Source organism: Carcharhinus amblyrhynchos, chromosome 23 (genome assembly GCF_965287045.1).
Source record: "Carcharhinus amblyrhynchos chromosome 23, sCarAmb.v2.hapA, whole genome shotgun sequence".
NCBI lineage: Eukaryota > Metazoa > Chordata > Chondrichthyes > Carcharhiniformes > Carcharhinidae > Carcharhinus > Carcharhinus amblyrhynchos.
The window spans coordinates 38,810,417-38,832,616 of NC_137346.1; the positions used below are offsets into that span (position 1 = coordinate 38,810,417).

Genomic DNA, 22,200 nt, shown 5'->3' on the forward strand with positions numbered 1-22,200 from the left:
GGCTGAGAGTATTCCATCATACTGCTGATTTGTGCTTTATAGATAGTGGACAGACTGTGGGGAGACAGGAAGAGATACTTGCCACATAATTCCCATCCTCTGAGCTCTTGTAGCCTCAATATTTACATTGCTGGTCTATTTGAGTTTCTGGTCAGTGGTAACCCCAAGATGTTGATTGTGGGTATTCAGTGATGGTCATGCCATTGTATACCGAGGGAAGATGGTTGAATCCTCTTATGATGACAATGACAACGACGATTTTTTTCTTGGTACCTGTGTTGTGAATGTAACTTGTCACTTTTATAAATCCAGACCTGATTATTGTCCAAGGATTGCTTCAGTATCTGAAGAATTACAAGGGTGGCACAATGGTTAACACTGCTGCCTCACAGCACCAGGGACTCGGGTTTGATTCCCAGCTTGGGTCGTTGTGCGGAGACTGCATGTTCTCCCCGTGCGTGGGTTTCCTCCAGATGCTCCGGTTTCCTCCCACAGTCCAAAAGACGTGCTGATTAGGTGCAGTGACTATGCTAAATTTTCCCTCCATGTATCCAAACAGGTGCTGAGTGTGCAACTAGTGGATTTTCATAGTAACTTCATTGCATTGTTAATGTAAGCCTACTTGTGACACTAATAAATAAACTTTAAACAAACGATGCTTGAGCATTGTGCTGTCATCGGAGAACATTTCCATTTCTGACATTACGATGAAGCAGCTGAAGATGTTTGGACCTGGGACTCTGCAGTGATATCCTGGCACTGGACTTAAATGATTGACCTCCAGTAGCCATGTCATCATACTTTGCACTAGCTATGTCTACGAGTGGAAAGTTTTTCACCCTGATTCTCATTGACTCCGGTTTTGCTAGGGCCTCCTGATGTCACACTCAGTCACATGTTGCCTTGGTGTCAAGGGCAGTCACTCTGACCTCATCTGTTAAGTTCAGCTCCTTTGTCATTATTTGATTTGTATTAAGGGCTGGAGCCAAATGGCCCTGGCCAAACCCAAGCTGAGCATTAGTGAGCAGGTTATTTTTGAGTCAGTGCTGTTTGATAGCACTGTCAATAATCCTCTCCAATACTTTTTATGATCAAGAGTACCCTGATGGGATCTACTTTAATAGGCTGGATTTGGTCAGTTTTTTGTGTGCAATTTAAGTTTGAATTTCCATCCATTTTCAGGTGGATGTGATGGAAAAAGGAAATGAGGCAAAGAGAAGGTGTGGAGGGGAATCCAAAGGTGGTCTTTGGACTAAAAGGATGGTAAAGAAGACTGAGGCTGTGTAGGGACCAAAAAGGGGCTCTGTACATGGAGGCAGAGGACATGGTTGAGGTATTAATTGAGTACTTAGCATTCTGTCTTTACTATCACAATAATTGACAGCACCTTCTCCCTTGGTATTTGAGGTGCTGGATGGGTCAAAAAATTGTAAGATGGTGTTAGAAAGACTGGTGGTCCTGATGACCGACTGACTTTGAGATGGATGTTGAGAAGGTACTGGTCTTAATCTTGTATGTGTTTAATGTGATTGGCAGTCAAAACAAAAGATGATGTAAAAAAACAGATGCAAGTCGTTCAGACCTGGGATGTACTGTACCTGGGGGAGGAGGCAGATTCATTTGTGTCTTTCAGAAGAAAATTGGATACTTAACCGAAGAGAGAATTTGTAGTGCTGTGCAGAAAGAGAAGGGACTGGGACTAGCTAAGTTGCTCTTGCAGAGAGTTGGCATGTCTGTGTGCTGTAACCATGCTATGATTCTACCCCTGTGTTGGGACTGTACATGCATATGGTATGTTTTGAAAAAGAGGAAGAAGTAACTGAGGAGAAATCATTTTTGGGTGCATTTTAAGAATTATTTTTTTCAGATTTTCATTTTTCAAAATGGAAAAATCAGAAACCACATCACTTTTTAAAAAAAATTCCTTCCCAAACCAAACCAAAGTATTTATAATTCCTCATTCTAAAATGAAAGGAACTGTAAAGCACTTATTTGTTAATTACTTGAACTGCTTTCCATCATTCTGTATTTTTTCTAATTCCAAATAAATTAGAAACCATTAATTTGTGTTGAGAAAAGAGAGAAATTGTTTCATTGGCTAAAGAAATGGTAAAAGCTTCTAAAGAATTGGTAAAGAGCACTGAAGTTTGTATTTACTAATTGACTAACTTTGCAACAGTGACCATTTCCCTTTTGGTTTGTTCCTATTTATCATTTTCAATTTAAAGCATCACTGAGATTTCCAAAGTTAGATGTAGTTAATTTTTTTGTGTGCTCTATATAATTATAAACTGCATATTGCAATATGTATTAATCTATTTATTGTTTCTTGTAACTGCAACATGTGGAGGTTGCCCAACCTCTGACAAAAAAAGTTGTATGTTGCTGATCTGTTCATGAATGCTAATGATTTAGTATTTACTGACTTGCCTGCCATATACTTTTAATTCTACTTTCGTAGGTCTCATGAGGAAAGGTTGAGGGAGCTAAAGCTTTTCTCTTTAGTGTGGAGGAGGATGAGAGGTGACTTAATAGAAGTTTTATAAAATGATGAGGGGGATAGATAGCATGGACGTTCAGAGACTATTTCCTCAAGTTGATGTAGCTGTTACTAGGGGGCATAACTATAAGGTTCATGGTAGGAGATACAGGAGGGATGTCCAAGGTTGGTTCTTTACTCAGAGTGGTTGGGGTGCAGAATGGACTGCCTGCTGTGATAGTGGAGTCGGACACTTTAGGAACTTTGAAGTGGTTATTGGATAGGCACGTGGAGCACACCAGAATGATAGGAAGTGGGATAGCTTGATCTTGGTTTTGGACAAAGCTCGGCACAACATCGAGAGCCAAAGGGCCTGTACTGTGCTGTACTGTTCTATGTTCTACGTTCACTGCTGAGCATACATAGCCAGATGAGACTCAATATGTATCGCTTGACAGTAGATGTGTGAAATTTAACAGTAGATGTGTGAAATTTAACAGTGATGTGGAAGAGAATTGGGTGGTGCAGGACTGTTTGAATTTTACAGCATTGAACTAGAGTTGCTAGGGTTCGATCACCTCGGGAGGTACTCCCTTTGGTTTCATAACTGTGGCAAAGGTGCATTATTGAATGATGGGTCAGTGCATGGATCTGGCATCACAGTTTGAGATTTCTTGCAAAGATTGAATTTGAATCTTGATGAATAGCAACACAAAATAAACACTTTTCAAAATTTGAGATTGACAGAAGCTGAATACAAAAGTAAATCACTGCCAGTTATTTAAAAGATATTCAGTTCATAATGCAGGATGGAATTCAGTTTTAGATTGGACAGAGTACAAGAAACAGCAAATCTTAGTTTGATTTGGTCTTGCCCGTTCCCCATAAGGAGCATAAATCAACATGGTAGTTAAAGTGGAAAATAAAACATGGATTGAGGAAATGAAATAGTTGGTCAAGTGGAAGGTTGGAATGAAGTACAGCACAATGCTAAAATGGAGCATGATATTATTAAATCATAGTATGCCTAGGACTAATGGTTCTGCACAACATAACACTTACAGAATTACACATTACAAGTTCTTGTGCATATGAACATTTGAAGTAACCCCAATCATGGCTTTTCTCAATTTCAATCCTTTTATGTGATTAATGAAGGAGTAGCGATGGTGGAAGATGGAGGTTTAAGAATCTTACAAGAGTATATAAGGAGAGGCAGTGGCATTGTGGTATTGTCACTGGACGACTAATCCAAACACCATACACACATATAGGGACCAGGGTTTGAATACCACCGTAGCGAATGATGAAATCTGAATTCAGTACAAATCTGGGGAAAAAAAGTAATGATGATTATGAAACCACTGACGATTGTCATAAAAACCCATCTGCTTTGCTAATTTCCTTGAGGGAAGAAAATTTGTTGTCCCTGACCTATGTGACTCCAGATCCACAGCAATGTGGTTGAATTTTAAATGCCATCAGGACTTAAGTGAAACAAATTTTTAAATGCCCCAACATAAGTTGTGAATCGAGTTTTGTTATTCTCTCATTTTTGACAAACATATGCATTATGTACCTTTCTGCTCTCTTCCCCCGCCCCCCCCAACAAAAAACAAATCTATTTGTATCAAGTCAAAGTCTGTAATCTGTAAACTGATTTCAAAATCAGTTGTTATCATTGTATTCTGTGAATTACAGTTTGTTTTCCAATTCACAATTGATAAGACAGTTACACAGAAACACAGGTAAATGCTACTGAGCCCAATCACCTTTTGCTGGTCTTTAAGCCCCACCATATTTCATTTACATCAAATCCCTTTCTCTTTCTTTAACACTTGTGCAGTGTGCACAGCTTTCCTCACAATGGATCAATAGCTTTATGCTACTAGTGTGTTTGTATTTATATAACTTGCATATTATTCACAATGCTGTGTAATTTTTGGTATTTTAGAGTGTATATTAAATTTAAAATACATAGTCGCACATTTGAGCATGCAGTATAGTTGAAATGGAAATAGATTGGAGTATGTTACTGACTTATCACTAAAAAAAAGTGTACAGCTGTGAAGCTGCTGTTAACAAAGCAGAACATCTGTTTGGATGCATCTTATGATGTTTGATTAATGAAAATTAGTCATTCAAAATTTACATAATTATTGGAATACTTTAGGGCACTAATTACAGAAAGACTTTTTGAGAATACACGTGTTCTGAGAGAGTAAAGTTGCCTCCCAACTTTATTTTCTTATTAATTTATGGGATGTTGGCAGCGTAGTAACTTAAGTATTTCAATCAGTTATTCTATCGTGCAATAATTTTGTTATTTTCCTGGGCACAATGTGAATATCTGTTTCATAATTTTGGGATATAAATTGTAGTTTTAGCAATTAAAGTTAACGATAGAAGGTGAAGTTCAGTGTTGAGAAACTTGTAAAAGCAACCCTGAAGTTAATGCAATTCAAACAAACTTGTGCGATTATGATGCTTGAAAGGTGAGAGTCATAAAACAGTAGGTGGAGAAATTTAAGCTATTGATGATTCTCCTTCGGTGGAGACATGATGTCTGCAATCATTTCTGTAAGCACAGTCCAGAGAGAAATTCTGTTTTGGGAGTTGTAGTTAACCTAGCTTAAAAGCATTAGGTAAACCCTGAAAGTTTATGAAATCCACTTAAATATTTATTAGCCGAGGACTTTCTGGAGTGTGAATTAATAGTTAATATTTCAACTGACGTCCCATTTCGGGATTGAAGGAGCTGTGAGTGAGGAGTTCACATCATTTAGATATGTTCTTCCCAGCCTAATAAACATGTTAAAGCTGTACAGAAATTGAAAGCCATTTGACAGTCATGTACATTGGAGCTGGATGCTCATCTTAGACCCACCTCAGCCTTAAGCTTGCATTTAAATGGGGAACAATGTATTCATTTATGCGAAAAGGAGGTCTATCTCACTGTCCTTTTTGTGATAAAAGTGTGCAAATGATATATCTTGTTTTTCAAGAGAATGTTTGTTTTAAAGTTCAACCTTTTTTCTACAGGTAGTCAGTGTGTCTGGTAGGAATACAGCTTTGATGCTGGGAAACCTGATAAGCACTTACATGAAATAAGTAATTACGTTAAGTAGAGTTCATGTTCTCTTGTTTGCTGAGGTTTCCTGGGGATTTTGGATCATATGATGTGGTATATGTATAGTCCTGGATCTGTATAGGAGAGAAATAGGCTTACTCCTGAAACAAAGCATCCTTTCTTCCCCTTTTATGCCAAAACAGAAAAATTGTTAGGGTCTAGTCTGGCTTAAGATCCTTGGGGTTCTGGTCTGGCCCTAACAACAGTGACCAGAAATTTGCAGTATGGACGATAGACAACAGACTTGAACTTGCTTAAATTGAAAAGAATCAGAAGGGAAAATGATCCAGGTCTTTAAAGATACTAAGAATGCATAACTAATCTGTAGACACCAGTCTTGAGCGAAATAAAGTTGTAAATCAAGGCTCTGTTGCATTGATTCATAGAGCAGTTGGTTACTAAAATATTGTCACTTTTAAGAGAAGTAACTGGTCAGGAGCATGATGAAAAGTTTCTGAACACTGAAACGATGCAACTTTGGGATTTGTGTAGAAGACCATTAGTTCAAGAAAATGTCATTGTTAAAGAACATTGGCAGTTAAAGTTGAATAACTAAAGATTTTTGGACACTGCTTTGAACCTTTCTTCTTTTGCAAACTTATTTTAATGGATTATCTCTTCGTCTTTCCTCTACCCCATCACTTAGGAAACATGGCCCAAGTTGGAACTTCACCAATTATACAAGAGGAACCGTCCAGCGCTGAAAACCTACTGGCAGTAAAATTCCTCATGTCAGCACTAGAGTCGATGGTAAATTATTAGCAATTTATTAAATTGTCATTTAACCTTGCTGTCAATGTCATTTAATTAGCATTCTTATGCTACATTGTGGCTCGAGGATTTTGAATCCTGTGGGAATGTTTACAAGCCGTTCTGCTCCATTTTACATTAAGTCTGCTGCAGCGTCTTGCTGAATCTTTGAAGGAGATTGTCTTAAAGTTGGGTTCAGAGGCTTTTGAAACTAGCCCCTGTGATTGAAGGAACAAGGTAGGTCATCTAACTCCTCTTGGGGAATGCTATTGATTGTGCAAGACTTCTTGTTTGAAATGTGATTTCATGACAAAAAATGTCTTTGCTTCATATGCTTGAAGCACTCATGAATCTAATTTTAGTCGTTGTATTTGGGATATAAAAAAATCAATATTATGGTGAATCTATATAAAACTGTAAGACTACAGTTGGGATAGTGTGTACTGTTCTGGGCTTCATATTATAGGAAACAAATGCCCTTCAAACCAACTCCACAAAGTTTTCAGGCAGAAATCCTCCAAAATCAATTTCGATCGGTTGGAGGACACTCCAACCAGGTCCTGTTTCCTTGGTTCTTAAATGTCCAATGTTTTGGGGAGAACAGAGAAAACGCTTCAAATCCATTCTGCAGGTCTCCTTGAATCACAACTGCGTTGACTTTGACTGTAAGAAACTTGCTACAAATTGCTTGGAACAGTGACACCTTGTCCATCTAGCTGCAAGTCCCATTGTCTAAATGATGAGAGACCAAGAAGGAAAATAACAGAAGCAAATCCAACACTCTGGATCCCACTATTTCATGCCCAAAAGTGTGTGGGTCAAGAATTGGCCTGTCAGTTAGATGAATACTCATGGTAGAAACCTGTGACCCTGAGTAGATGCTTTAATGACTTCAGTGAAGCCATTGAGATTGGTCTCTTGGAATCTTGAGATTATTGCCTGTGCAATTGGGCGTCTTTTCTGTATATATATCCTGGCACTCTGGATGCTGTAACTGTATCAATAGCACTATATGAACTATAGTAGAGCTTATAAATAAAAGGGACACAGGCCTCAGCTAACTTATTTCAGTGGCTTCGAGGAAAAAAAGAACGACCTGAAGGAACTTGCTTGCTAACAGCTGTGATGCATCATGCCTCTGTTTGGGAAATGGGACTCTTTTGACCTTGCTGTGGAGAACTGGCCCAACATTTAGAGCAAATTTTTTTTTTTAGTGCCAATGATATAGTGTCAGATGAAAAGCAACAGGTCATTCTACTGACCATGTGGACCGTCAGCATTTGCAGTGATGTGCAAATAACTTCCCTGGAGGCCACAGATACCAAAACATTTCAAGAATTGGCAGCTTAGTGAAAGAATATTATGACTCTTAAGCTATCTCTGATCCTGAGAAGGTTTCGCTTTTGCTCAGTAATCTGGGAGATGAGTTTGGATTGACACTTAGATGCCAAGGGACCACTGGTATGCAGGATAAATAATGTGACTATCGAAAAACACCTGCTGGTGAAGGCCCAACTGGACTGCAAACAAGCACTACTACCAGCTTTGTCATTGCAAAAGATGGCAAGTGGGGAATACGTGTTAAAAGTCCAATAGAAGTCGACACCCGTACCAATGCAGCTGAGTTAGGGACCACCACTTGGGGGTAGGCAGTTATATAGCCACCCTCAGGAAGGAGCCAGGAACAAACAAACAAAACCCAAGTCTGCCCGGATGCCCCAAAACAAGGCCAGGTTTGGTCCAGACAGACAACAGCCCTTGCAGAATCGTGCCCATGATGTGGAGATGCTGGCATTGGACTGGGGTAAACACAGTAAGAAGTCTCACAACACCAGGTTAAAGTCCAACAGGTTTATGTGGTAGGAAACACCATTAGCTTTTGGGCCACTGACAAAGGGGCAGTGCTCTGAAGGCTAGTGTCGTTTGCTACCAGATAAACCTGTTGGACTTCAGCCTGGTGTTGAGACTTCTTACTGTGAATCCTGCCCTGCCAGGCATTGTAACTGTTGCCGGTATTCAGAGTCGGAGCAGCAAAGGAGTCTCAAAACCTAGATTTAGGAAAACAACAAGTAGGCCGATGACCAGGAGAACGCACACCCTGGATGCTCCATCTATATCTGATGAAGATCCATTAAACTGCATAACAATGACCAAATCGGAACCTATTAAAGTAATCTTAAGACTAAGTAGATGACCAGTATTAATGGAGGTTGACACATTGCTTCCCCGACCACGGATACAGCCATGTTTAGCATAATTTGTGCTGGACTCCAACCCTTATTCTTAATCAAGACTGAGGACTTGTACGAGGGAAGCACAGAGTTGAGTACAACCTTTGTTTCTGTTTCTTATGAAAAGCAACTGGTTGAGCTATCATTAATGGTAGTGGAAGGCTTAGGGCTGAGTTTGATGGGGTGAAATTGCTGAGAGAAATCCAACTGGATTGGGCAAACATTTTCCATTGGAGAATGGTCACTTGAGTGAAGTCCAGCCCAAATACCTGGAGGCTTTCAGAAAAGGGTAGGAACAATAAAGAGCCAAAGTGATATTTGCATGTCAATCCAGGCCTGCCCATGATTTTGCAAGGCCTGCCCTGTTCCATTTGATTTAAGGGAAAATATGAAATTAGAAGATTGGAACGAGAAGGTATAATAAAACCTGTCCAGATTGTGGAATGGGCAACATCTGTGGTGCTGATTATGAAGCCAATTGTTTCAGTCCGTCTCTGTGGGAACTTCAAACAATAAACCGCATTTCACAACTGGACAAATACCCAATTTTCCTTGGATCAAAGATTTATATGCAAAGCTGGTAGGGGGACTCTGCTTACTCTTTGAAATTAGGAATTAGTCATGCTTATTTGCAGTTGCAACTGGATGAGGATTTGCAGAAATATGCCACCATCAATATGCTAAAGGCTTATGTCGGTGCACCAAAGTTACCTTTCTGGGGTATCATCAGCCTGCACCATGTTCCAGAGGACAATGGAGAACATATTACAAGATTTAACACAGGTGGCCATTTACCTGGACAATGTTCTCATTACAGGTAAACGAAGGCACCTGGAGGAAGTCGTTAAGATGGTTTTCAACAGCCAGAGGGAGAAATGTGTTTTCTTGGCACCTCAAGTGACCTGTCTGGGTTACAAAGTGGACAAATGTGGGTGTGGGTGATTTAAAAGATGCCCTGGGGCTCCCACCTAAATCCCATTAGGACATTTTTAGGACTGGTGATGTACTGTGGGGAAATTCCTACCAAACCAGGCCCCCATCTTGATTTCCCCTACATTTATCAGCTAAAAAAGGGTCGAGCTTCAGAATGGTCCACCCATCAAGATAAAACAGACAGCACCATCGATTTTAGATGCCAAACTCTCCTGTTGGTTATTCAACTGCAGGACAACCTACATATCACTAATGGACTGGCACCCACTCATGGGCAGATAACTCTGCACCAGATTAAGACAGACATTGCTATTCCCAAACTGGGGTGGGGGGCAAGTGGAAAGGTAACAAGAAGCCCAACACCGAGGCCACGACAGGGAGAAGTTATTTGGCGGGGGGCTGGTGATAAAGTCTAGGTGTTGATTTATGCAAATGGTCCCACATGGTTACCTGGAACGTTGTGTCCATGACAGCCTGTATCTTATTGAATATGTGTGGGAGAGGTCCTCCGAAAATAAAATATCTAGATCAAGTGCAGGCCTTGAAATCAGTCTGTCCCAGAGCCAACTTAGCCCAGTGGGCCGAGAACCAGAGGGTGGTGAGCAAGTGGAATCGGCTGCCGTCAGTGGTGGTGGAGGCGAACTCGTTGGGGTCTTCTGGATGAGTACATGGGATTTAATGGGATTGAGGGTTAATAGGTAGGCCTAGTAGGTAGGGGTATGATCAGTGCAACTTATGGGCTGAAGAGCCTGTTTGAGCTGTAGTTTTCTATGTTCTAACCAAGAAAAGTCCTCCCAGACTGGCCAACCCTGCCTCTCCAGCACACGTGATTTAAAAGCTTTGGTGTCCGAAAATGGACAGTACAGGTGAAGTTATGGTGGCTACTCAGCCACCCCAAGGAAAAGGGTGAGCTAGAACTGCGGCACTTGCTATGATAGAGATGGGTGCCTGTCATGTTCACCTCTCCAGTGTCGGATGCCAAGTTGGAAGATCTAGACCCTGCACTGGAACATTGAAAAAGACTGGGGGGGGGCGGGTGGGGAGGGTGAGGGGTGGTGGCGAGTGATTTGTATAATGGCTTCAATGAGGCCATTGAGGTTAGCCTCTTGGAGTAGGAACACCCCGATTAGACAGGTAACAACTGGGGAGTCTTTTCAGTATACATAACTGGGAGTGTCAGGTCTCCTGGCACTCCGAATGCTGAGACTGTACCTGTAGCATTCTATGAACTATAATAGAGCTCTTAAGTAAAAGAGAATCTGGTGAAAGGACCTCAGCCTCTGCTGACTTTGGGACAACTAATATGAAGGATGATGAAGTGCTGATTCACATTTAGACTAATATTTTTGCTACACTGTCTTTTTTTTCACTTAATGCAAGAATTTGGACCTGATTAAAATTTAGAGGTGCTGCATTCTTTTTAGCCAATTTAATTTTTTGTCTCAGATCCATAATTTAAATAATTAGTTCCTGTTGAGCCGACCTACAAGATAGAATCGAGAGAGACAAACAGTTTGAAATAAAGTAGAATTTATTAACTGAGTGATAAATAGTCTTAACAGAAGGCATTGATGACAGCATGCATATTAACCGTCAAAAGGCCATCGGTCCACAATGCCAAGAGCACAATCAGAGTCTTTCTCTTCAGATTTCACTGTAGGAGTGATGATGATGACTGTCTCAACTCTTGAAATTTATCCTCAATCCTGAAAGCCCTTATGCTATATTTGGAGTTTGTTTGTTTATTTGTATTAGCCCTTTCAGTTCAAAGTGAGGCCACTGGCTTTAGCCATGGAAGTGGGGGGGATGTCATGTAACCAGCAACTGAAAACAGATGTTTGCTCTTTGTATTCAGTGTTACCTGTAGATGTTACATGACCTACTAGTCCAATCGACATTCCCATAAACTATATTTGTTCTTGTCATGAAATATTGCTAATTTGCCTGCTTGTGCTATACCTGGATTAACTGGTGTATCATTGTGAACAGGAAAAATAAGCATACAAATTGTCTTCAATGCTATTCTACTGATTACATTTAATTGTTAGAAAACTTAAAAAGATGTGTGCTTTGTGTTGGTACTAGCCCATATGAAAGGGAGGGAATTGTGCCGGGAGTTGATTTTATGATGGGCCTTGAGTGTGCTCTTAAGACAAGGGAGTTCAGTAACTATTGCAGACAAGGACGCAACTCTGCTGTTTATCAGTCGTTCAGTTCTCTCATTACTGTCAGCCTCGAATCCCTCAGCTGCAAATGCTAGTAGTCTTTACCTGTTAAATTTATCTCTCTCCTCTCTCTTTCTCCAACCCCCGCCCCCCACACACACAATACAAAACCCTAAAATCAATAGACTATTGAAATCTCATTCATTCGTTTCTGTGAAAATGAAACAAAACAACTTGGATCAGGATTTTTAAGTGGGATGCAGGAGGATATTGTTTGATATGAATTTGCTCCGCTTTGTCAATAAATGTCTGACTGCGTTGAAATAAGCAAAAGGCACAATGCATTCTGACAACACTTTTTAGTGCTGAAGCCTGACATTCTAGAACTAGCCCTATCTCTAGCCAGGCAGTTCTGAAAGATCCAGACTAGTATCTACTGAACAGTGGAAAATTGCTCAGGATTGTTCACCGAAAGCAGGAGTAATTAAATGGGTCCAAATACCTGCTCAATCATCAACATTGTGATGGAAAGTGTTGCTGATTATTATTGCAATCAAGCAGCACTTGCAATTCCTGGCTAGCAATGCTCCTTTTAGGTTTCACCAGAACCACTTGACACCAGACTTATTTAAAACCTTGGTCCAAACATGGATAAAAGAACAGAATTCCAGGGGTGAGAGTGACTGCTTTTGACATCATGGCTGTGTTATACTGAGGTATAGCACTAAGGAGTCCTAATAAAATTAAGTCAGTGGGAATCGGGGATGACTAACATCATACCTGCCACAAGGGAAGATTGTTGGAGGCTAATTATCTAGCTCTTCAGTTTGGCCCTACTATCCTATCTCCAGCTGCCTGATGATGACCTTGCCTCCATTATAAAGAAAGAATGTTAGCTGGTGACAGTGTTCAGTTTCATTTGCAGTTCTTCCAATACTAAAGCAATCTTTGCCCATGTCTAGCAAGACCTGTACAGCATCAAGACTTGGACTGATAAGTAACTTCCATGCTACAAGCGTCGATGATTGATAACAACAAAATACAGTTTGACCACCACCACCTCTCAACATTCAATGGCCTACCTCCAACACTTGGAGTTCACCATGACCAGAATCATAACTGAACCAGCCATATCAGAATAGAATCCATACAGTACAGAAAGCCATTTGGCCCATCAAATCTGCGCTGACAGCTCTCCCACCTAGGCTCTATTCCTGTAACCCTCATATTTACCCTGCTAGTCCCCCTGAAACTAAGGCCAATTTTGCATGGCTGATCAACCTAACCTGATGTGGGTATGCCGGCGTCGGACTGGCGTAAACACAGTAAAAAGTCTGACAACACCAGGTTTTAGTCCAACCGATTTATTTGATAATAGAACCCCGAAAGCTTGTGAGTCTGTTATCAAATAAATCGGTTGGACTAAAACCTGGTGTTGTCAGACAACCTAACCTGCACAGCTTTGAACTGTGGGAGGAAACTAGAGCTCCCAGAGGCAACCCATGCAGATACGGAGAGAGCATGCAAACTCCACACAGACAGTGACCTGAGCAGGAATTGAACCTGTGTCTCTGGTGCTATGAGGCAGCAGTGCTAACCACTACCACCGTACTGCTACAAGATCAGGTCAGGGGCTGTGTATCCAACAGTGTGACTCAATTGTTGCCACCTGAAACCCTTTCACCATGTACAGTGCACTGTTTAAGAATGTGATCGATCACCCCTTGCTCAGATGATTGCAGCACAACACCTTCCAAGATGAGCAACCTGCTTGATTGACATCCCATTTGTCACCTTAAACATTAAATCCCTCCACCACCAGCGTACCATTGGTGGGCTATCTGCAGGATGTATTACAGTAATCTCAACAGCACTGCTCCATCCCAAGCCTGCAACTTGTGTCACCTAGAAAGCCAAGACGTGGAATCTTGTGCCCTTCCAAATAGTAAGTTTGGTGGAAAAGGAGACGTGGAGGCCTTCTCACCATCTTGCCTTCACCCTGATAGGTCTGCAGTGGGAAGGTCCATGGACTGACTACTTGCCTGCCAGCCAGTTGTGGCCTTTAAAGTGGACAGTTGCCTATTTCAAGGCCACATCTCGGTAGATGATGCAGGACTTTGCTGTGCGGGGAACACAAAGGCGCTCAATGGATGTCACCATGACCAGAATCATAACTGAACCAGCCATATTAGAATAGAATCCATACAGTACAGAAGGTCATTTGGCCCATCAAGCCTGCACCAACAACAATCCCACCCAGGCTCTATCCCCGCATATTTACCCTGCTAGCCTCCACCCCCCCCCGACCCCGTTGTCTTGCTGGTAACTGATCAGCTTCCCTCTTGCTCTCCTGTGCCCTGGGATAAAGCAACAATCCTAGACCTTCAGTATGTATTATGCCAGCAGAAACCACTGCCTCTCCGGTGATGCTGCTGTTCAGTAGAGCTGTTGGCTTTTGATTCCAGCCCAAGAGCCCATAATCCCAGAAGAAGGTCCAGTGATGGCCTGTCAATTGCTTGAACGGAACAAGATGTGCTGGGCCTTCTCGTGATGTGGACCTCTCACTAATTGTCCAGCCAGTAGCCAAGATCCCCTTCACCTCAAGTTTCTTCAAAAGGTCAGCTGATGCATCTTCCTGTGAACTCTATAATTTAAATCATGTACCATCCTCATTTGGAAATATATTTCAGTTCCTTCACTATTGCTGGGTCAGAATCGTAGAATTCCCTTGGAAACAACACACTGACTGTACCTTCATGTGACCTGCGTGCAGCATTCACAAAGGCAGCTCAGCATCACGTATGGACACTGGCCTTTGCCAGTGACACCCACAGAACTAATTTTTAAAAAATGAAAAATTGCAAGTGTGATGAAAGACGTATAAAATTAGGATAAGGACATTGTGTGCTATAATAATGTCTAAAAATATAGGTAGGACAAGATCAGATTGCAGCTCATTTCCTGTATCTGAAAGATTTAGAATTGAGGTGCAAGGATGTGGATTGATTTTATATATGGAGCAAATGCAGAACAGCTAAAGTTGGCAGAATTGGCGTAAACAACAAATTTTGCAAGTCTTATTTTCATCAAAGAAAATGAGAGAGAACCGAGAACTGCAGATCAGTTAGCCTGACATTGGTTATTGGAAAAATGCTGGAATCTAATATTAAGGAAGCCTTAACATTGCACTTAGTAATATTTATAATCAAATAAAGTCAACATTGTTTTATGAAAATTAACCATGTTTTACAGATTTAAGAAAGTTTTTTTGAGTTTGTAACATGTAGGATATATAAAGAAAATCTGTAGATGTAGTACACTTAGATTTCCAAAGGAATTCAGTAAGGTATCACACACAAGAGAGTAATATGCAAGACAAGGGCTCATTGGAGTTGGGATAATATATTAGCATGGACAGAAGGTTGGAACAGGAAGTTGGCAAGCTTAGCCTGAATGCCACAAAGGTCAATGGTGGGGCCTCAAGCTATCCATAAAGAGATGGAGAGTAACTGTATTTGAGTCCGCTGATGAGCAGGTAGGTGGAAATGTACGTTGTGGAGGATACAGACATGTTAATTGAGGGGCAAGCGTTGGCCAGGACTCCAGTCCTAACTGTCCTGCTCCTCTTCAAGAGTGCCATGGAATTTTTTACATTCGCCCTAACAGGCAGATGTCTCGGCGTAACACCTCAAGATAACATGTCCAACAGTGCAGTGTTCCTTTAGTACTGTAGTAGAATGATTTCTGCCCTCAGGCCTTGAATGGAACTTGAACCCAGAACCTTGTGATTTAGGTGAGTGTGCTGCCAGTGGACAATAGCTGATAACTCTGCTTATTCAGAGGGTTTCACTGAGCAATACCATGAGCAATCTGGATAGGTAATTTCTCACTTCCCATGGAATTCTTTACCGGAACATTTTCTGGGCAATGGACAGATGTATACTGCTCTGTGTGGACTGTAAAAATGATTATTTTGATACAGTAATAAACATTTATGAGGCATATTGATCTTGCTAGCTTCCATAAAAACTGAATGTTAAGAGATCTGGCACAGAACGAGAGACTTTATGCTGAGGATTACGAGACTGAATTCCATTATTGAAGTTAATAATTGAAATTGTGGCCGTGTTTACACTTCAGAATATTGTCATGACTATGTTTTTAAAAAAAACCTTTCAAGTGGTCCATGAGCTAAGAATTTGTGTGTATGTAGCTCCCTTTTAATTTGGTGGTCCAATTTAAAATAACCCAGCAGACAAGCTTTATCCTTAATCAGGATAAAGAGTTTGTTTATTATTAAACTGCTGTTAGTTATTTAAAAGTGGTAGTGTTATTAACTAAAATACAGATTACAAAAGTTTAAAATGCAGATAAATGGGGAAATATTTAATAGATAAGATTTCATTCTCTGTAGCTTATTAAGAAGCCTTAGCTTGCAGTTGAAGTATTTGTTGTCTGCAGTGAAGGGTTGAAGTTGTATGTTTTCTATGGCTGTGCTGGCTTCTGTAGTCAATTAGCCTGAGTCCACTGTTTCGGGTGTACTCAGCAGGTGTAGCAACTTTAGGGAGCAAGTGAACATAGAACATTACAGCGCAGAACAGGCCCTTCGGCCCACGATGTTGCGCCGACCAGCTTTTAAAAAAAAACACTAACCCACTAATCTAAACCAATCCCATTTCGTCCATAAACCTATCCACAGATCTCTTAAACGCCCCCAAACTAGGCGCATTTACAACTGCAGCTGGCAGGGCATTCCAGTCCCTCACCACCCTCTGGGTAAGGAACCTACCCCTGACATCAGTCCTATAACTACCCCCCCCTTAATTTAAAGCCGTGCCCCCTCGTGCTAGCTTTCTCCATCCTAGGAAAAAGGCTATCAATATCCACCCTGTCTAAACCTCTAATCATCTTATATGTTTCAATAAGGTCCCCTCTTAGCCGCCTTCTTTCCAGCGAAAACAACCCCAAATCTCTCAGCCTCTCCTCATAGGATCTCCCCTCCATACCAGGCAACATCCTGGTAAACCTCCTCTGCACCCTCTCCAAAGCCTCTACATCCTTCCTGTAATGTGGGGACCAGAACTGCACACAATACTCCAAGTGCGGCCGCACCAGAGTTGTGTACAGTTGCATCATGACGCTGCGACTCCTAAATTCAATCCCCCTACCAATAAACGCCAAGACACCGTATGCCTTCTTAACAACCTTATCTACTTGATTCCCAACATTCAGGGATCTATGTACACATACACCTAGATCCCTCTGCTCCTCCACACTATTCAAAGTCCTCCCGTTAGCCCAATACTCAACACATCTGTTATAAGAACATAAGAACATAAGAACTAGGAGCAGGAGTAGGCCATCTAGCCCTTCGAGCCTGCCCCGCCATTCAATAAGATCATGGCTGATCTGTTGTGGCTCAGTTCCACTTTCCCGCCCTCTCCCCATAACCCTTAATCCCCTCTCTTATCAAGAACCCATCAACCCGCTTCTTAAAAATATTTAGCGAGGCAGCCTCCACCACTTCAACGGGCAGAGAATTCCAGAGATTCACCACCCTTTGAGTGAAGAAGTTCCTCCTCAACTCCGTTCTAAACCGCCTCCCCTTTATCTTGAGGCTGTGCCCCCTAGTCCTACTGTCTTTTTTGAGCGGGAAGAGTCTCTCCACCTCTATCCTATCCATCCCATTCATCATCTTATACGTCTCAATGAGATCTCCCCTCATTCTTCTAAACTCTAACGAGTACAAGCCTAGTTTATTCAGCCTCTCCTCATAGCTCAATCCCCTCAACTCCGGTATCAGCCTAGTAAACCTCCTCTGCACTCCCTCCAGGGCCAAAATATCCTTGCGCAGGTGCGGCGCCCAAAACTGCACACAGTACTCCAGCTGCGGCCTCACCAATGCCCTATACAGCTGCAGCAAGACCTCCCTACTTTTATATTCAATCCCCCTCGCTATGAATTACCTCACACTTCTCCGCATTAAACTCCATCCGCCACCTCGCGGCCCAGCTCTGCAACCTTTCTAAGTCACCCTGCAAACTATGACACCCTTCCTCACAATCTACCACACCTCCGACTTTGGTGTCATCAGCAAACTTACTAATCCACCCAACTATACCCTCATCCAGATCATTAATAAAAATTACAAACAGCAGTGGCCCCAAAACAGATCCCTGAGGCACACCACTCGTAACCGAACTCCATGAAGGTCCCTTTAATGCTTCTGTCAGCATGACTCTTGAAGGTTGCCTAGATTCCTTTTCAACAGAGCAATGGTGATATCTGGACAACTTCTGTAGTGTTAATTTGGTAAATTTATTGTTCTGCAGAGCAAAGATGCTAAGTAAATTGGAGTTTTTTTGATGAAGTCCTTTCAGTTGGTATCGAAGGAACCCTGAATTTTCCCACCTTGGAAGATTTCAATTGTGCTGTCAACAGCACCCTTGTATTATCAGTGACATTCTTGATGAATGATTCTGAAATAACACAGTTGAACAACTTTTTTTTTTACTCATTCACGGGATGTGGTCTGGGCCAGCACTTATTGCCCGTCCCTTGAGAAGGTAGTGGTGGTAAGCTGCTGCCTTGAACTGTTGCTGCCACTGTGCATTTGTGGTGGAAAACGTAAATGTTTATAGCTGTGGTGCCAGTCAAGCAGGCTGCTTTGCCCTGGGTGGTGTCAAACCTTTTATATTGTTGGAGCTGCACCCATCCAGGCAGGTGGCGAGTATTCCATCACATTCTTGATTTGCGTCTTGTACTTGAAAGACAGGCTTTGGGGATTCAGAAGGAGAGTTCCTTGCTACAGGATTCTTAGTCTCTGGCCTGCTCTTGTTGCCACAGTATGTATATAGCTAGTCCAGTTCTGTTTCTGGTCAATGGTAATCACAGGATATTGCTAGTGGGGGATGCAGCAAACGTAATGCCACTGAATGTTAAAGGGCAATGGTTAAGAGTCTCACTTATTGGAGATGAAGTTTAGTTATTAGTCACAAGTAGGCTTGCATTAACACTGCAATGAAGTTACGGTGAAAATTCCCTAGATGGTCATTGCCTGGCATGCATGGTGCAAATGTTACTTGCTATTTGTCAGCCTGGGCCTGGATATTGTCTAGGTCTTGCTGTATTTGGACGTGGATTGCTTTGGGTATCTGACGAGTCGCGAATGACCCTGAACATTGTGCAATCATCAGTGAACATCCTCATTTAGCTGTGCTGGGCGAACAACATCAACAGGCACTGGGGGTATGTGGAGGTTCTACACAGAGGATTCTCCTGGGCTTAAAGTTGGGCCTGTTAGCCTACTGTTCATCACTTCAGTATTTATGCTGCACATCTGGGGCAAGTACACCCGCTCGTAGACAAGAATTCAGCTTCAACCTAATGCACTCATTCATCCTGGACCAAATGCCTATTTTTACGGGAACTGAATTCTGACGCATTGAACTTCACCTTCAAGTAAAGATCCTCGCAGCAGTATTCCTAATTTTCACAAGAAGTGCTGTCTTTGTGTTGGATTTTGAAATCTTTGAAAGTCTCTTTCCATCTTTGTTTTTACCTTTTTTGTAAAACAGTTCACTAATGTTCAGCAATTAAAACGTTGTTACATAAAAAAAAATCCTCATTTCTGACATCATGATGAAAGCAGCTGAAGGTGGTTAGTCCTAAAATACTATCTTGAGGACCTCCTGCAATGATTAAATGATCATCTGTTGAGACTTCGATGACTTGCATCTTGAAGGAATCTCCTAACTGAAACGTTCTTGAAAACAATGTCCTATCAACAATTTTCTTCCAAAATCCACAATATTATAACTGCAGAATTGTGACAGGTTCATTAGTAGCTCAAGGAGAGGAGAAAAGATTGAAAATGGAACCAGCCAGCGTGTGGGATTAGGAATACTGCTCATTTGAATGCCCAGCATGGAATTATTGGGAGTTGAACAGCTTATTTCTAATGCATAGTCCTGTAATCTTTGAATTACTCAGCATGTTCACTTTTTAATGCATTCTTCAAAGTTGTAGTTTTTATTTTTGTGACTTGTAAACTGTTTTTTTAACCAGCTGTTCAGGAGAGACGGTGAACAATAAGTTAGTGTAAAGACTCATAACGTGCAAAAATAAATAACTTGAAAATTAGTGGAAAAGTAAGTTTGTGTTGATTACTAAATGTAAGCTAGATATTGACTCAAAAATAGATTGAATGTGATTGCATAATGTAAAGTTTGTTTTCTTTTTATATTGTGTGATCCCATTTGGATCTACTTTTACTAGAGCTTTGCTTCATGATTTTTTTTTGGTCCAGTTAAAAATTCCATAATTCTTAAAGTAATGGAGGTTTCTTAGTAAGGGTCTATCCCTCCTCTGAGGAAATAATTTAAGTTAATGAATTTGAGTTACATTAGAGTTCATTAATGTGAATTAAGTGCAAATATAGAATTTAATTGGCGTAAACTTGCCTATTGACTATTTGAGTGAGCTGTAGAACACAGCACAGGTTTGTTTATATGGTACACTTGGAGGGAAGCAGAGTTTTTGAAAAAGGAATAGGGTATTTGAACTGTTGGAGCTTGTTCTGTGATACGGTTATGTAATTTGCCATTCTGTCCCTCCAATCTCACTTGCTTATGTTTTATCTATATCCTTCACCTGCCTTGCCTCAATTTTATTTGACCCAATAATGACAATCCTTTTTGGGAGGTTGGGGAGAGGGGGATATGCCTCCAGAGAAAATAAAGTCTTTTTCTGCTTCTATATTACCATGTCCAATTATCAAAGAAATAAAAAAAAACAACTATGCAACTTTGCAATTTAATCTGTAAAATCCTGGTGAATTTGTCCTGCACCACCGCTCGTGTCAGTATATATTTTCTGACATTGACAGAAATTAATTCTGTACCGCAGTTGATACCTGACCAAATTTTGTGTAACTGAGAAGTCACTTCATTTTCAACCCATTAGAGGTAGAGATCAACATCTTATTGGTATTTGTGATTACTTTTTATATCTGCACACTAGCTTTTAATGGTCCATGCATATGGACACCCAGATCTTTTTAGCTTCTCCGCATCTTTTATTTTTGCTATAACTCCAAATTACCTTTTTGATCCAAAGTGGATTATGTTGCATGTCTCTTGCACTGAACTGCTAAATTGCCAATTTTGTTTTTTTTTGTTTAATCGTTTCATCTGTGCCTTTATAACCCTTGCTTCCTATCTGCATAATTTTAATGTACCTTCTAATGTAGTAATAGTTGCAAATTTGGATATATTAATCCAAGTCTTGACTAGAAAGGGGAAACAGCAAAATAAATGTTCTGTTTTTTCCAGTCAGAAAAGTGACATTTTGTGTGACATATATACTAACATATATTTAAGTATGATGCGTGTCAAATGCAAGGCACATAATGGAAATCCCTGGTGCTTCACACTGTACTTTGGAAAGTCAGCAAAATAGCCTGCAGAGTGATCTTATAAAGTGTCCTTTTAGGCCTACAAATCAAATAAATAAACCCTTGGTCCATTTTCTTTTCAGAAGTTCAATACTCATTAAGTTGGTGATAAAAAGGCAAGCAAGAGCCTGCAGATGTTGCCTTGACTTATTGATTTTATATTTGGAGAATTTTCGTTTGTGTGCTTTTTGTAAAGCATGAGAGAAATTAGAATTTGTGTGATACAAAACTGTTTTTTCATGAGAAAACAATCTTTGCTTTAATGCCTGTTGTATAATGCCTGAAAAGAGCTTACTTAATTGATGTTTCCTCTTCAGTGCCAGGAAATTGCAAAGTCAAAAGCTGAAGTGGCTTGTATTGCTGTGTATGAAAAAGATATATTTGTCGTAGGGACCGAGCGAGGAAAATCATTCATTGGAAGCCGAAAGGATTTTCAGACTGATTTTGTCAAATACTGTAAGTTAATTAAAATTTTAAAAAAGCAATTGTAAATTACAGGTTCATTTTCATTTGCTTTCAAAGATTATTAATTAAAAGTAGTTAACAGCTTTTCTTTCTCTGGTTACATCTTGGATTTGGGATTCCAAAGGATACATCTTAAAGTCCATCTTTTTTACACAATGTTCATGCTGACTTAATAAGTGAAACTCAACATTGATCGATGTCGTAACACTGTGCATCAACCCATCTGGATAAGAAATGGTTTAGAAATATTAAAAAATTGCATGGGGATTCTATTTAATAAAGTGCCATTTAGGAAGCAGAGGAGCTTCTCTATGTAGATTTCAATGCCATTGAGCCCTGTTCTCCCCTCATCTGTCTCTTTGCTCTTCCTGTCCTCCTTGCCTCTCAAAAGCCTCTAATTCAATTGTGGGTGTTCTGTAAATGCCATGTATACCAGAAACCACCAGGAAAGGTGTTGTATACCCCAAATCTACATTGTGCGAGTTGATTTTCTTGCTGCTCTTGTTCTTAGAGCTGGAAGGCAGAGTTCTACTAAGCTTAATGTGTTGCTGCAGTGGGCCTATAATAGTGTTGGAATAGATATTGATATTTAT

At 40.7% G+C, this 22,200-nt stretch overlaps 1 protein-coding gene across 6 annotated transcripts in view; it reads left to right on the plus strand.

The window, feature by feature from the left end:
• Positions 1–22,200, plus strand: part of gtf2ird1 (GTF2I repeat domain containing 1) — a 130,267-nt gene that overhangs the window by 21,510 nt on the left and 86,557 nt on the right. For all 6 annotated transcript variants that reach the window (XM_080210594.1, XM_080210600.1, XM_080210597.1 and 3 more), the window contains exons 2-3: positions 6,256–6,359; positions 21,460–21,598. In XM_080210594.1, the coding sequence (XP_080066720.1) occupies positions 6,261–6,359; positions 21,460–21,598 (238 nt within the window). In that variant the 5' untranslated portion in view covers positions 6,256–6,260. The remainder of the gene's footprint in view (positions 1–6,255; positions 6,360–21,459; positions 21,599–22,200) is intronic.